This window comes from Cervus elaphus, chromosome 25 (assembly GCF_910594005.1).
Source record: "Cervus elaphus chromosome 25, mCerEla1.1, whole genome shotgun sequence".
In the NCBI taxonomy this organism is placed as follows: Eukaryota; Metazoa; Chordata; class Mammalia; order Artiodactyla; family Cervidae; genus Cervus; species Cervus elaphus.
Window position 1 is genome coordinate 33,806,086 of NC_057839.1, and position 16,232 is coordinate 33,822,317.

At 44.6% G+C, this 16,232-nt stretch overlaps 1 protein-coding gene across 3 annotated transcripts in view; it reads right to left on the bottom strand.

The window, feature by feature from the left end:
• NIM1K (NIM1 serine/threonine protein kinase) overlaps positions 1 to 16,232 on the bottom strand; it is a 73,914-nt gene that overhangs the window by 15,537 nt on the left and 42,145 nt on the right. For all 3 annotated transcript variants that reach the window (XM_043887618.1, XM_043887620.1, XM_043887619.1), the window contains one exon: positions 9,223 to 10,227. In XM_043887618.1, the coding sequence (XP_043743553.1) occupies positions 9,223 to 9,514 (292 nt within the window). In that variant the 5' untranslated portion in view covers positions 9,515 to 10,227. The remainder of the gene's footprint in view (positions 1 to 9,222; positions 10,228 to 16,232) is intronic.

Sequence of the window (16,232 nt, forward strand, 5' to 3'; positions counted from 1 at the left end):
AAACTGATCCATGAGGTTTATGGACCTGACTGCTTCATTTTTCTGTGGGTTTTTTGTTGTTGTGGTTGTTCCCTCCATCCTCCAAAAATCCTGCTGCAAGTTATCAGTTGAGTCTTACTATGAGAAGAGTGAGAGAGCGGGGGTATATCAACTAGTGCCAGTAACTGGTTGTTGGATGCTCTTGACAGATGTTAATTCCCCTGTATTTTTGGCCTCCCATGCATGCAGGAAAAGCAGCTCCAGCAGCTAGAGAAAGCCCAGAGGCAAAGAGATGAGAGACAAAGGTCCCGCTTGCATGCACTGAGATGGTAAGACCCAAAGAGGCACAAGTGAGGCACCAACAGCCTCTGTGTTGTATAACAGGCACGTCCAATGTGTACATTCAATACTGATCTCTTCCACCCCAAACCCGTTCCTCCTAGTCTTCCCAGTTTTGGTAAATGGAAACTATTCTTGCAGTCAAAAACCTTGAGTACTTGACTCTTCCCTTTTACACTCCACTTTCAATCTGTCAGCAAATCCTATTATCTCTACTTCTAAATATAGCCAAAAGCCAGCCCCTTCTCAGCCTCTCACTGCCCTCTTCCTGGCCCAAACCACCATTCTCTCTTCCTGGATTATTCTGATAGGCTCCCAGGTGAGCTCTCCTTTTCTGCCTCTGACCCCTTGCAGCCTATTTTCAACAGAGCAGCCAGGGTGATCCTATTAAGCATAAGCCAGGTCGCATCATTTCTCTGCTCCCTTCAAGGGCTCTGGTTTCCCTTGTAGGGAAAGCCACAGTCCTGACAATGCCGTTCGTATTGCACATTAGCGATCCATAACCTGGTCCCTGCTGCTCTCCGCTACGACCTGCCTCGGCCATTTCTAGAGTATTACAGGCACTCTCCCACCTGATGCTCTTCTGCGGACTGTCCCCTCTGCCTGACCACGTTCCCCCATGGACCCCATGGCCAGTTTCCTCATTCTCTTCAGTTCAGTGATCACTGGACCGAGGATCAGTGATCCTCAGGAAGGCTGTCCCTGGGCATCTTGTCTAAAACTGCAGTCCCCAAGGCTCCACCTCCTTCCCTCTGCTCTATCTTCCTTCTTGTCTCTTATCACTACATACCATAATGAATATTTTCCTGGCTCACGTTTGTCTGTCTCTCTCCACTGGAGCATAAGCTCCACAGGACAGACCATTGTCTATTTTGTTCACTGCTGTATTTCCAGTCCCTAGAAAAGTGCTTGTTACATGGGAGGTGATCAACAAATATTTGTTGAATAAATGATCTCATTTAATGCTCACAAGAGCCCAGGATAAGTATCCCCATTGAAGTATAAACTAAAAATTTCTCTTTTTCATTTACTATCATGTCCCAGGCATCCTCCATGTTACTACAGACTCCCCATAATCGTGATGTTTTTAATAGTTGTGTGACTTCCATCCAGTATATATGCTTTAATGTCCTTGAGCATGCCTGTATCATTGGATCATATAAATTATTTTTAGTCTTTTGCATTATAAATATAGAACGTTCTTCTGTTATAGTAATTCTGGACTTTTTCTTAGGATGGATTCACCAAAGCCAATAACTATTCTTAAAGCAAGAAAACATAATTTTATCTATTTTCATTTTATTTTTTTGGCTGCACTGGATCTTCATTGCTGCGCTCAGGCTTTCTCTAGTTGCAGGGAGTGGGGGCTGGTCTTCGATTTGGTGTGTGAGCTTCTCATTGCAGTGGCTTCTCATGTTGCAGCTCGAGAGTTCTAGAGTGCACGGGCTCAGTAGTTGTGGTGCTGGGACTTAGTTGCTCCAAGGCACATCACCTGCATTGGCAGGCAGAGTCTTAACCACTGGACCACCAGAGAAGTCCCTTTAATTTATTTTTTAATCGAAGCACAGTTGATTTACAATATCATGTTAATTTTTGTTGTACAGCAGAATGACTTGTACACATGTTTTCATTATTTTTAATATTCTTTTCCATTTTGGTTTATCCTAGGACACTGAATGTAGTCCCCTGTGCTATACAGTAGGACCTTGTTTATTCACCTGTTTGGGATGTGTAATAACACTCCCAGCCCATCCCTTCCCTACCCTACCCCTCTGGTAACCACAAATCTTTTCTCTACGTCTGTGAGTCTGTTTCTGCTTCACAGACAGGTTCATTTGCATCATATTTTAGATTCCACAGAAAAGTGATATCATACATTATTTGTCTTTCTTTTTTCTGACTTATTTCAGTTAATACAATAATCTCTAGTTGCACCCAGCAAGCATCATTTTAAATTGCTGTTTTAATGAATGTACCCAAGAGGAGGGATTGCCTTTAAAAACCAGTGGGGGGTTCCTTGGTGGTCCAGTGGCTAAGATTCTGTGCCGCCACTGCAGGGGGCCCGGGCTCAAGCCCTGGTGGGAGAACTAGATCCCACGTGCTGCAACTAAAGATTCTGAGTGCAGCAACTAAGACTCGATGCGACCGAATAAATAAAAATAAATATTTTAAAATACAATAAAAAAATAAACACCAGTAGGCCTTATTGGTTAAGCTTTACTAGAGTCTGTGTGAGTCTTTCCAGCTCTGCTCTCCTGGGAGATTACAGTGTGAGGAACCCACCGGAGAGAACTGCCAGACATGGCTCCCTCCCACATCTCTTCTCATTACTGCTGGATTTTCAGAGGACGTTGTTATACTGACTTCATTCACCAAGTATTGTTTGAATGTTTATTACTTATACTGCACGTGGGGGGAGACTGAGGATCTGTAAGACACAGTGTCTGACACCAAGGAGCCTGTGACCAGGACATACGAGACTTTCACTCTATCTGGATTTGTTAGGCTCCAAACCTTTATTATTCATTCTTACTTTCTCTTGGGCTCCAAGATGGTCATTTAGCTCCTCTACTTCATGACCTCTGTGTATCTCCAAGTCAGGGCTTCTAAATCTGCACTCTCAAATCCACTTCTTCTCCAGTAGTCACTATTCAGTATAAGTCATTGAGGCTGGAAACCTGGGAGACATTTTTAATTCTTCCCCTCCCTGTCCCCCCCTCCTTCTCCCCTATGCAGTCGACCACAGGTTTTCCAATATTCTGAAATAGTCTTCAAATGCATCCTCTTCTCTCCATCCTCACTGTCACTTCCTTAGTTGAGGTGGACATCGTCATTCTTCTGGACCACTAGACTAATATTTTGTTCTGACATCCCTGACTCTTGGCAAGCCTCAACTTCAGTTCACTTTCCTCACTAAAATAATTAATAGTTAATCACTTTGGGGGCTCCCTAGGGGGCATAGTGGTAAGAGAATCCACCTGCCAATGCAGAAGATACAAGAGATGGGGGTTCAATCCCTGGGTCAGGAAGAGCCCCTGGAGAAGGGAATGGCAACCCATTCCAGTATCCTTGTCTGGGAAATTCCATGGACAGAGGAGCCTGGTGGGCTACAGTCCATGAGGTCGCAAACAGTCAGACATGACTGAGTAACTAACACTTTCACTTTCACTTTTCATTCATTTATTTGGCTGTGTTGGGTCTCAGTTGTGGCACCCGCCATCTTTGATTTTTGCCAGTAAACAGGATCTTTAGTTGCAGGGGGTGGGATCTAGTTCCCTGACCAAGGATTGAACCTGAGCCCCTGCATTGAGAGTGCAGAATCTTAGCCATGGAACTACCAGGGAAGTCCCCCTCACTGGATTACTTTTAAATCTCCAAACACTCCTCACCCTGGCTCATACCTCCATTCACTTTACATCTCTCTCTGCCTGCCATCCCCCTTCCCCTTGTATCATTTCTCTGCAAAACTCAAGACATAACACAGCCTTTCCTGATCAACTGACCCTTTCCTGATGTCAGGTACGGTCGAGCACACCCTTTGTCCCTCACCCTGTGACAGCACTTATCAACTGTTTCCTGTTTATCTCCATTACTTACTGAGAGTTCCTGTCAAGCAAGAACTGTATCTTATTCACCTCTGCAAGGCACGGGAGAGTTAATTATACTTTTTTAAAAAAAGAATGAATGAGCCAATGAATAAATAAATCGAGAGAGAAGGAGGAAGGGCTCTAGGAACATGAGACCAGAGTGACAGAGAAGAAGACAGGGAAGAAGGGGTCAGGAAGGGCAGCATCAGAGAAAGGGCCAGGCACTGTGGCCGCTTTTGCTTTTGTTTGAGGCAACAGATGGGACATAAAATATTCAGAAGCCGAGTGTGTCATCTCTTTTGAGAAATTTCTCATCAGCTAAAAGGGGACTCGTGGTGGTTTCAGCCTGCCCTATCTGCTTGCAAGGCCCAAGGGAATCTGAGCCATTAGCTATAAAAATAAACTCCAGCCAGCGGGAGGTCTGTATGGAGCCTTCTCTCTAGGGATCATGAGCAGCAGGCGCCTTTTTATAAACCACTGTCCTGGGAGCTACCCCCAGCACTGAAACCTTCCACTTCCCTGCAATCTACTCCGCGATCTTATCCAGATTGTCCACATTTCCTAGAAAACCTAATGACAGTTTGGGGCCAGCTGGCTTTGTATGGGAACCACATTTAAACAAATGGCTCTTCAGACGATGTCATCTGACACGGTTTGGTAATGGGACAGGGTATTTGGAATTCCCAGCAAGGCTAAACCACTCCCTGATAAATCTCCTCCCATTATAGAGGTGAAGATTTTGGAGGAATGTTCCTCTGTCTTTCTATCCCAGTCCCCTCCAGGTAGCCTAATGTCCTCCTTCTTGTCACAAGTCACAGTCCTTTAAAAAAAAATTCTTTATTTATTTGGCTCTGCACCAGGTCTTAACTGCAGCATTGGTGTTCAGTCACTCAGTCATGTTCTACTTGTTGCCACCTCATGGACTGCAGAAATCCAGGCTTCCCTGTCCTTCATTATCTCCTGGAGTTTGCTCAAACTCACATCCATTGAGTCGATGATGCCATCCAACCATTTCATCCTCTGTCACCCCCTTCTCCTCCTGCCCTCAATCTTGCAGAATCTTTAGTTGAGTCATGTGAACTCTTAGTTTCGGCATTTAGGACCTTACTTTCCTGACCAGGGATCAAACCCGAGCCCCCTGCCTTGAGAGTGGGGTGTTTTAGCCACTGGGCCACCAGGGAAGGCCCACAGTGTTCTGGGCTTCACTCTGTCATCCTCCCTGAGTTCTTGCTTCCTAACACATGACCTGCCCGGCGCTTTCTTCATCCTCACATCAATTTTGCATCTGGGTCCCCCTTCTTCACATTCTCAGTTCCTTTTGTTCTCCCTTTCCTATTCTTTCCTGGGCTCTGTTCCGGGAGAACCAGAGGAGAGATGAGCATGGGACCAGAATGAGGCCATCAGGGCACAAGTCCGCAAGTCAGGAGGTGAAGTCCAGGATTCACTTTCCTGTTGCATCTGTACCAGCGTGCAGTGACCTGCCGTTACATTTTCTGGCTTTGTTTATACGTTGAACTTGTTGAACTGGTTTTTCCTTTGCCTGTCTTTCCCTCCTTTGCCCCCATACTGTTCCATAAGCAGAGGATAACACTGAACCTTTGATAACAAGGCTCCTCTGTGGAGGGTTAGGAGTGAGGAGAGCATGACAGTGAGGCCACGGAGGCACCGTCAGCACAAGCAGGAAAAGCCATGCTCTCTGAAGTCCAAAGGACTAGAATTGTTAATTCTGTAGTCACCATGTAAATGCCAATTGTTGTTGATCCTCTCTCTTCTGTCCTCCTCACATAACAGTGTCTACAGAATTAGATGCTCTGCTGCCGTTGGCTAGTGGCAGTTCCCTGCTTAGCTGGTTACAGTCTTTGTGATGATGTGTGATGATGATGTGCTCTCCCTTCTAAGAGATGCTTCTTTGGACTTTGGGCTTTTCTGACAGTGAGGTGGGCCATGGGACCCTAGGGGCTGCCACTGACTTGACGCAGGCAGGCCCTTGACTCAGCGGTGGCCCATCACCGGCTGGCCTGCGAGCACTTATATTCTCTCTCTTTAAAATCTGAGCTGCAATAGGATGAGGCTGGTTGGATGGAGATGGGCAATAAAGCTGAGAGATTACATAGATTTGGGAAACAGTTATTGTTGGTGATGTGCTTTTGGATAATTAAGCACAGAAAACCACTCTGCAGAAAGAAGTATGAAGTAGAAATGAGAAACCATGTGGCCCCAGAGAAAGGAGAGGTGGAGAGGATAACCTCCATCCCTGAAACCTGGCTCCACCACCCCACTGTGGGGCCACAAAGTTCCCCTGCACACGAGTCACCCCGTCACTGAGCTGAAATCCCAAGGCAGCTTGGGTGCAGCAAAAAAGGAAGCTGAGTTCTAACCTTGCCTCTGCCCGTGACCTCAGGACAGCCACTCCTGAACCTCTGTTACTCCCATTTGTAAAACACAGGAGGATGAGATGAGGTCAGTGTCTCCCAAAGTGGAACCTTGAACACTCATGGGGCATGGCAGTGATTTTAGTGCAAGGAAACAGCCTTAAATAGCACCGAACCACAGCATAAAAATGTTATTTTCATATCACTTAAGAGTATCAGTTAAGAGTTCTCCCTTAACTCTCCTAAGTAAGGTAAAGAGAAACTCAGATGGGTTTTTGGCATGTTTTAAATTACTTTCAGTCACTTGTTAGGTTTCCTTTAAAAAAATTTTTTTAATGTAAGATATCACACTAGTAATTTCTTATATTGGATACATGTTGAAATGACAATAGTTTGGACATAGGGTATTAAGTAAAATATTGTTAAAATTGAAAAGAAAATTTGGCCGCCCTGGATGGCCTGTGGGATCTCAGTTCCCTCAGCAGGGATCGAACTCATATCCCCTGCAGTGGACACGTGGAGTCTTAATGACTGGATTGCCAGAGAATCCCCCCATTACAATTTTTTGAAAGTTGTTAAGAGAATAGATTTTAAAAGTTCTCACTATATACACACACACAATTGTAAGTACATTCGGGGATAAATGTGTTAAATAACCTTATCCAGGTAATCAGTTTGCAGGATATACATATATAAAATCAGAATGTTGTACTCTTAAACAATATTGTACATCAATTACATCTCAATAAAGCTGGAAAAATAAATACAATTTTGAAATTTGTTTGCCTTGTATTACTTTTACCACTATCTTCTATTCATAGGTTTTCAAGACATTAATATCAAATTTCCATCTGAAATAAGTTTAAGTAAAAAATAGACGTGCACAGTGATAGCTACCATGTATTAAGTGGCTACTATGTTCCATGTAGTTTGTTATTCCTAATTTTCCTAACAATTCTAAGAATCATTACCTCTGTTTTACAGTTAAGGCAACTGAGGACCAAGAGAATGAGTATGATATGCACAAAGTCAGATACCCAGCAAGTGAATGAACAAGGATTTGAAGCCCATGCTCTGAAGCCCATGTTTTCAGATTTGACTGTTTCTGAAGCCCACATTCTTTCCACTCTCTCTTGATTCCTCTCCACTAGAATCGAGTATCTGAACCCACATTCAGGAAAGAGTTCCAAGTTGGCCACATCCAGTAGGCTTTGCTCAGACGTCAGCCCCTGTGCCCTCTCTGCCACTCTGGGTACTCTCTCCTTTCTGAACTCCTCTCCTGGTTTGCGTTTATCCAATTTCTTGTCTCCCCTTCCTGATCACGTCTTCCAACTGCTATCTCAATCTCCAGCCCCTCATCTCTCCCTATGTGTTTTATCTTCTGCCCCCTCACTCTTGCTCTAGACCATTGAAAAATTCTTTTGCCCTTCACTGTTCCTCTAGACCACTGAAAAGCAACATCTGTCCTAATTTAGATTTAAATCCTATAGGCTTCCCTGGTGGTTCAGACGGTAAAGAATCTGCCTGAATGTGGGAGACCCAAGTTTGATCCCTGGGTCGGGAAGACCAGATACCCTGGAGAAGGAAATGGCAACCCACCCCCAGTATTCTTGCTTGGAGAATTCCATGGACAGAGGAGCCTGGACAGCTACAGTCCATGGGGTTGCAAAGAGTCAGACATGACTGAGCAACTAACACACACACATACATATACACATGTGCGCGTGTGTGTGATTTACTTTTATGTAATCAGTGCTCCTGGCTGCATTCTGTCAGTGAGGAACCCAAGGCTCACAGCAATGCTGTCATGCACCCAGGTAGGTAAGATGAGTAGCCGAGATGTGAAGGCATGAACCCAGACACTCAGGCTCAGAGCAAGATAGAAGGGGACCTAAAGCTGCAGTGACTTGGGTGTGTGTGTGGGCGTGGGATTGTGGGGGGAAGGGGGTGTGTGGTGCTTTCTCTATAGGGATCCAACAGGGATGAGAGTGGAATGGGATTGGAGGTTAGAGAAGAAGAGACAAGAAAATTCTAACATAAGAAAGAACACCCTTGAAGACATGGTGGCAGCCTGGGTCCAAGGAGAATAAATGTCAATATGGGACTTGCAGGAAGACAGCAGAGCCCGTGGGCTTTAGAAAGTCAATAGATGATACTGAATTGCAGGTGTTCTTTTTCTGTCTTGTAACTCCATTATGTCGATCTCCAAGCTTAGCTAAGTTCCAGGTAACTTGGAGAAGTGCCCACGTGGGTTCTCCTCACAGCTCCTGAGGCCAGCGCAGCGGGCACTTCTGGTCTAGAGCCCAGAGGGGCCAGCAGTCAAGCAAGCATGGGTCTGTGGTAGAAAGCAAGGAGCTAACAACAGTGAGAACTGGTGCGGGGCAGACGAAGCAGAGAAGATCCTGAGATCAAGTGCCTTTTCCCCAAACCTCACAGAGGCTGCAGCCTCAGGTAAGGAGGAGAGGCTGGACCCCATTATCCACTGGCCATCCGGGAGGGCCCCTGTGCCATTGGTATGGACACACAGATACAGACAGATGTTACAAATAAGGACTGGGAACGTGAGTGGCCTTGGAACCAAGCCACACTGCACTCGGCTTCTCCAAGGCAGAACTGGAGAGAACACCCTCAGTGTTTGAGTTCACCTGCACGGTATAGCAGAAGAGTTTTGGAGTCAAAATCATCTAAGATGAAACTGCTAAAGCCACACTGGACTTCTTTGGATCTTAGTTTCCTTATCTATAAAGTGAAAATAAAAACACTGAGCTCATACCATCACTGTGAAATTGAACTGCGATAACGACGGACAGCAGCTGCCCTAATGCTTGCCCTTAGCAGGGACTCAGTGATGCTGCTCACCGGCTTCCCTGGCCCCAGACTCCTAACCCGCCCCCCTAAACCAGGTCCCCACACCCTAGACATCACCCACAGAGGTCAGTTCCTACCTTTGGTTAGGGAGTGAATCCCCAGCTTGACTTGGGAGAAGTTCCCACTTCCGATCTCCCCTCGGATGCGATAGAAGCCGATCCGCTTGCCCAGAGTGATCTCCCTCACCACCTTCTCATCCTGGGACATGTCCTGGGTCAGCTTCTCAAAGGGTGTCAGCTGGCGAGGCTCTCCCTCCTCGTCCTCCTTGGCCAACTCCGTCTGACAGCCACTCTCCTCGCTTTCCCGCCGACCCCATCTGGCACAGTGGGGGTTCACCAGGCCGCCTCCATTCACAAACACAGCAGTCATCGTCCACGGCAGGCTCACCGCTCCATCTCAGCAGAGGCACCGAGCAGGGGCAGGATGGGGAGGAGCAGAGGGCCCAAGGGGGACGGGAGATGGGACTTAAAAGGCTGTAAGGGCCCTGTGTCCTTGAGAGCTGGGCAAAGACTCCTGGATGCACAAACCCCCTTCTGGGCTTCAGGCAGCCGAAGGCAGAGACCAACTCCAGCACTGCCTACCCAGCCAAGCCCAAAGCCGCCCACCTCACTTGAGACATTTCACACCTTCCTTCACAGTGAACTTCCCCGCTCTAACTGGACCATCAGGCACACATCCAGGTACCCTAGCCTTGCTCAGGCTCCAAGAACTTTCTGGCAGGCCGTGCCGATGCTCTGTGGTAGGTGGCTCTGTCCCAAAACAAAGGCTCCAGTTCGCTATTTCCTTTGATGGTCAGAGAATCTTCTGCCCTGGTGTGTAAAAGCCCCCAGGAGGCCCCCAGGTCTCCGCTGCTGACGCTTATCTCTGATCTTCTTCATTTTGCACTTTTGCTGTCAAGTCGCAGGTCCCGGGAGACCTGACAATCCAGACTCCAGGAAAGAAGAAACTTGCAAATCAGCCTCTGGTCACACGGGCAGCTAGAGGATTAAATCCCTGCAATGCCACCTTAGCCGGCCTTAATTTAGACGAGCTTGCCTCTAAGCCGTGAGCGGTCTCAAAAATTTGGTGGGTGCTGATTCATCCTAAGAATAGAGAATAAGAAAATACATTGGCCCGTGTTAACACATTGGACAGCATTGATAATGAATGCAGAACTGCTGGGGAAGCAACAATCAAAAAGCATCTACACATTTCAGTTCTGACTCATATCATAGTAAATGCTTCATCACATATGATTTAGTCAGAAGAAAATGTACATGCACACAAACACACCTGTCAACATTTCAGAAAATCCCTCACAGGCTGTAGTATTTCTAGCAAAACGACATCTCTATTTTTGTTTCTAGTAAAACAATTTTTCTTTTTCTTGATGTTTAGGGAAATATTCAGGTTGCCTTGGCTTGCTTTAAAGCAAGACTTTTAAAATTATGTAATAGTTTCATGGTGATAAAGATTTCCTATTAATATTAGTTTTCAAAAGTTCTTACATTGATTCAAATAACAATGTATTTCCTGATGCAAAGAGCCAACTCATTGGAAAAGACCCTGATGCTGGGAAAGTTTGAGGGCAGGAGGAGAAGCAGGCAACAGAGGATGCGATAGTTGGATGGCATCACCAACTCAATGGACATGAGTTTGAGGAAACTCCAGGAGACAGTGCAGGACAGGGAAGCCTGGCACGCTGCAGTCCACGGGGTCGCAAAGAGTCGGACATGACTTAGTGACTGAACAACAACAACAAATATTTCCTTAACCCTGTATGTTCTCGTAGGACTTTTCCTACAGGGGCTGCTCCTGCTCTTTCTTTCTGTAGTATTCTTTGTGCATGCATGTGCATATTCAGTCACTCAGTTGTGCCTGACTCTTTGCAATCCCACGGACTGTGGCCCACCAGGCTCCTCTGCCCACGAGATTCTCCAGGCAAGAATACTGGAGTAGGTTGCCGTTTCCTGCTCCAGGGGATCTTCCTGGACCAGGGATGGGGCCTGAGTCTCTTGTGCCTCCTGCATTGGCAGGCAGGTTCTTTACCACTGGACCATCCTGGAAGACAGGTATTCTATAACGCAGGCCAATTTTTCTCTGAGGCTTATTTTCTAGGATTTCTATCAGCAGTGAGTCTACAGGCCCAGCAGCTTAATTTAAAGGTTCAGAAACAGGGTAATGTCACTGGAGGGCAATTGTCTATGGCATCCTCTGTGATGAGCAATATTGCCCAGCTGGGGTATCTTCATGTTTTCTTCTATGTAGCCTCCAGCAAGAAATAATCACTTCCTCTCTGGATCCCCACAGCACTTTGTACCGTTTCCAACAGGTCTCCTTTCCCTGAAGGTGGGAATGGGGTTTAATTCCCCTGTGTATCCTGCTCCTCTCCTGTCTTTCTCAGCATGGAGCATGATGTCCTATATAAGGAAAGTATTCACTTAATATGTGTTGAACTTGATTTTTGGACTTAAGCATTCTGAAACAAAACCTGAGCAAAAACATAAGAAACTGCCTTGGAGATGGGAATTCCCAATTCTGTTTGATGATATCAAATTATTACAATTAGGTACAGCATGGTTTACATTGCTATTGTGTGTAAGTATGGGGTTGCTGAATAAAGAAAAATAAGGACAGGAAAGAGGAGGTTGCTGCCAGCACTGTGCCTGTTCCTCCATGGGAGAGGAGAAGCTGGACAAAGGATAAAGGGGCCGGGTATCAATAACCACACACACCTCCAGGCTAGAGTCTGGTTGCGTGCATGCTAAGTCACTTCAGTCATGGCTGACTCTTTGCGACCCCGTGGACTATAGCTTGCCCAGCTCATCTGTCCATGGGATTCTCCAAGCAAGAATACTGGAGTGGGGTGCCATGCCCTCCTCCAGGGGATCTTCCCACTCAGGGATTGAACCCGAATCTCTTACATGTTCTGCATTGGCAGGAGGGTTCCTTACCACTGTCGCCACCTGGGAAGGCCCAAGAGTCTGATTAGGGTTTCTTAAAAGATATTTTTTAAGATAAAAAGAGCCTGGATCCGCTTGAGGAAAATCTAAGTCACTTGTTCTTAGGCCTTCTGATGTTGCACACTCCTTGGAGATTCTAATGAAGTCTGTGACCCTACCTCCAGGAAGAAGCACCCACACAAAGTCTGCATCCAGCTTTACGGGTTCACAGACCCTCTGAGAACACCCCTGTACTTCAGATGAAAAAGCTCTATGAAGATCTCCTCAGATTCCTGACAGGGCGAGACCACAGACAGGAAGTGGGGTAACAGTTGTATTGGGTTGGCCAAAGGTTTATTCTGGTTTTTCCATAGGATGTTATGGAATGAACATTTGGTCAAACCCAAATGAACTTTTTGGTCAACCCAAACGAACTTTTTGGTCAACCCAATAATTCTGGAAGAAACTTTAGTTTCGCCTTCACAAAGAGAGTGCGGCCTTCCGACAAGATGCAGTGCTTGATCACCTGGTGTTCCTGCAGGTTGGCTCTATGCCCTTCTGGGGCCTTCTGCAGGACTCCAGGCCTGCCTCTCTCCGAGCACTTCACCACGGTGCTGTCACCGTTGCCGACCTACTTGTACCCCAACTGGATAAGCTCCTGGAGGCAGGAACCTGCACCTTATTCTTCCAGCTCCCAGGGCTCAGTCCAGTCCTTGGCATTTGTTTGATACACATTTGGTGGAGAAGGAATGAATTAACTTACCCAGTCATCGATCATTATATTCAGGTATTATCTATCTAGTACAGATAAATATTTTTATTTATAGACAGATAATGGGGCTTCCTAGGTGGTACTAGTGGTAAATAACCCACCTGCCAGTGTAGGAGATGCAAGAGACACAGGTTCGATTCCTACATCGGGAAGATCCCCTGGAGGAGAGCATGGCAACCCACTCCAGTATTCTTGCCTGGAGAATCCCATGGACAGAGGAGCCTGGCCAGTTACAGACCAGAGGGTTCCAAAGAGTTGGACACAAGTCAAGTGACTTAGCACACACACAACACCATTGCAACATTTACTTGAGTTATCCAGAAAGCTTATTTCATTCCACATTTTCAAGACCCAAGCTACCTTCTAGGGGCAATAGGATTCCTGGTCCCGCCTTCTTTTGTAGGGAAAAGCTTAGCTTGAATTCCCCCATACGACTGAGAATTGCTACAGGACTGCTTAAAAATTCAAAATCTTTGGTCAACCACTTGTAAAAGAATGAAATGAGAACACTTTCTAACACCATACACAAAAATAAACTCAAAATGGATTAAAGATTTAAATGTAAGACCAGAAACTATAAAACTCCTAGAGGAAAACATAGGCAAAACACTCTCTGATGTAAATCATAGCAGGATCAGCATGACCCACCTCCCAGAGTAAAGGAAATAAAAGCAAAAATAAACAAATGGGACCTAATTAAACGTAAAAGCTCTTGCATAATAAAGGAAACTATAAGCAAGGTGAAAAGACAGCCTTCAGAATGGGAGAAAATAATAGCAAATGAAGCAACTGACAATGAATTAATCTCAAAAATTTATAAGCAGCTCTTGCAGCTCAATTCCAGAAAAATAAGCAATCCAATAAAAAAATGGACCAAAGAACTAAACAGACATTTCTCCAAAGAAGACATACAGATGGCTAACAAACACATGAAAAGATGTTCAACATCACTCATTATCAGAGAAATGCAAGTCAAAACCACAATGAGGTACCATCTCACACCGGTCAGAATGGCTGCTATCAAAAAGTCTACAAACAATAAATGCTGGAGAGGGTGTGGAGAAAAGGGAACCCTCTTACACTGTAGGTGGGAATGCAAACTACTACAGCCACTATGGAGAACAGTGTGGAGATTCCTTTAAAAACTGGAAATAGAACTGCCATATGACCCAGCAATCCCACTGCTGGGCATACACACCAAGGAAACCAGAATTGAAAGAGAAACGTGTATCCCAGTGTTCATCACAGCACTGTTTACAATAGCCAGGACATGGAAGCAACCTAGATGCCCATCAGCAGACGAATGGATAAGGAAGCTGTGGTACATATGCACAATGGAATATTACTCAGCTATTAAAAAGAATGCATTTGAATCAGTTCTAATGAGGTGGATAAAACTGGAGCCTATTATACAGAGTGAAGTAAGTCAGAAAGAAAAACACCAATACAGTATACTAACGCATATATATGAAATTTAGAAAGATGGTAACAATGACCCTATATGCGAGACAGCAAAAGAGACACAGATGTAAAGAACAGGCTTTTGGACTCTGTGGGAGAAGGCGAGGGTGGGATGATTTGAGAGAATAGCACTGAAACATGTATATTATCATATGTGAAGTAGATGACCAGTCCAGGTTCGAGTCATGAGACAGGGTGCTCAGGGCTGGTGCACTGGGATGACCCTGAGGGATGGGATGGAGAGGGAGGTGGGAGGGAGGGTCAGGATGGGGAACATGTACACCTATGGCTGATTCATGTGAATGTATGGCAAAACCCACCAAAATATTGTAAAGTAATTAGCCTCCAATTAAAATAAAGTTTTTTTGTTTTTTTTTAAAAAGAGAGAGAGAAAAAAAAGAAAGAAATTCAAAATCTTCCTCCTACCTGCCCCGTTCAGGGGATCAAGTCTCCCCAAGCACCCAGGCCTCATGCCTCCTGGGATTGCTCTCCGACTCCCTGGGGCACAGCTTGGCCAGGGCTTCTCTGCTTTTCTGCTTCCCCAACTCTCTCGATTTGGGATCTATATCTTGAGCTTCATTTTGGCTTGGGATTTACAATGGAGTTTTAGACTTGCTACCCTGACTGACTTCAGGTGCCCCCAGGGATTTCTCCCTTCTTCCCTCCTAATTCAGCTCAGAAGGAGGAGGGATCTGACACAAATGCCAAGTGTAGTCAAGCTTTATTTTGGATTACATCCCCTATATCCACACGTTAAATTTCTTACACAGTGGCCTTGAATCTATTGTCTTGCCTTAAAGTCCAGAGATTTTAATTATCTGTTTAGATCAGATAATAAAGTTGTTACAGTTTTGCAAATAGTGCTGTGGGATTGTATCGAGAATGAATCTCAACTTGTTGGGAGAGCTAGCAAGCCAACTAGAAAAAACTGAACCCTTATCTCGTATCTACTCTCAAATAAATTCCAAAATAGATCACCAAATAAATGCAAAATAAATGATACCAGAAAATACTAGAAAAAAATCAGAAACTTTTTAATGATCTCAGAGAAGACCATAAAATAAAATACTTTCTGACTAAATAAAATTATAACTTTCTGTTAACACAACATTGTAAATCAACTATACTTCAATAAAATAATTTTTTAAAACTATAACTTTCCATTGCTAAAAAGTGTATCATAAACAAACAAAGCAAATTGAATGATAAACTGGTAGAGAAAACTTTCCAATGCATATGAAAGACAAACAGCTAATTTTCTAAATAAGGAACTATTTTTTACAAATTAATTAGAAAGAAAACAATATTCCAAAAGAAAGTGACAGAGAGCCTGAGCAGACATTTCACAGAAAATACAAACGACTTTGTAACATACAAAGAGATGCCCAATCTCACAACCAAAGAAATAGACATCAAAACTATGCTGAAATTATGTGAGTTTTTTTGCCATGCTGCATGGCATGCAGGATCTTAGTTCCCAGACAGAGATTAAACCCATGTCCCCTGCAGTGGAAGGGCAGGGTCTTAACCACTGGACCACCAAGGAAGTCCCCAAAATGAGATTTTGTACAAATTATATTTAGAAACTACTAAAAAAAATTATAATACACTGGTTAGGGAGGGAAACAGGAGCTTGCATTCATTGCTACTGAGGATATAAATTGGTACAATTCCTTGGAGGACAATTTGGCTATAGCTATTAAAGTACAAGGGTGTGTAATCTTTGCCTCAGCTATTTTACTTCTAAAATTTATCCTATACGTGTGTAGGATATGCGTGTCTTTGTGTATTGACACACATATTTTGAATATAAAGATACATATTCACTGCTGCATTGTTTTACAGTAATTGTATATAGTATAGTAAATAGTAAAGACACTGCATTAATGCCCATCAGAAGGGATCAATTGAATAAGATACACTACATATATAT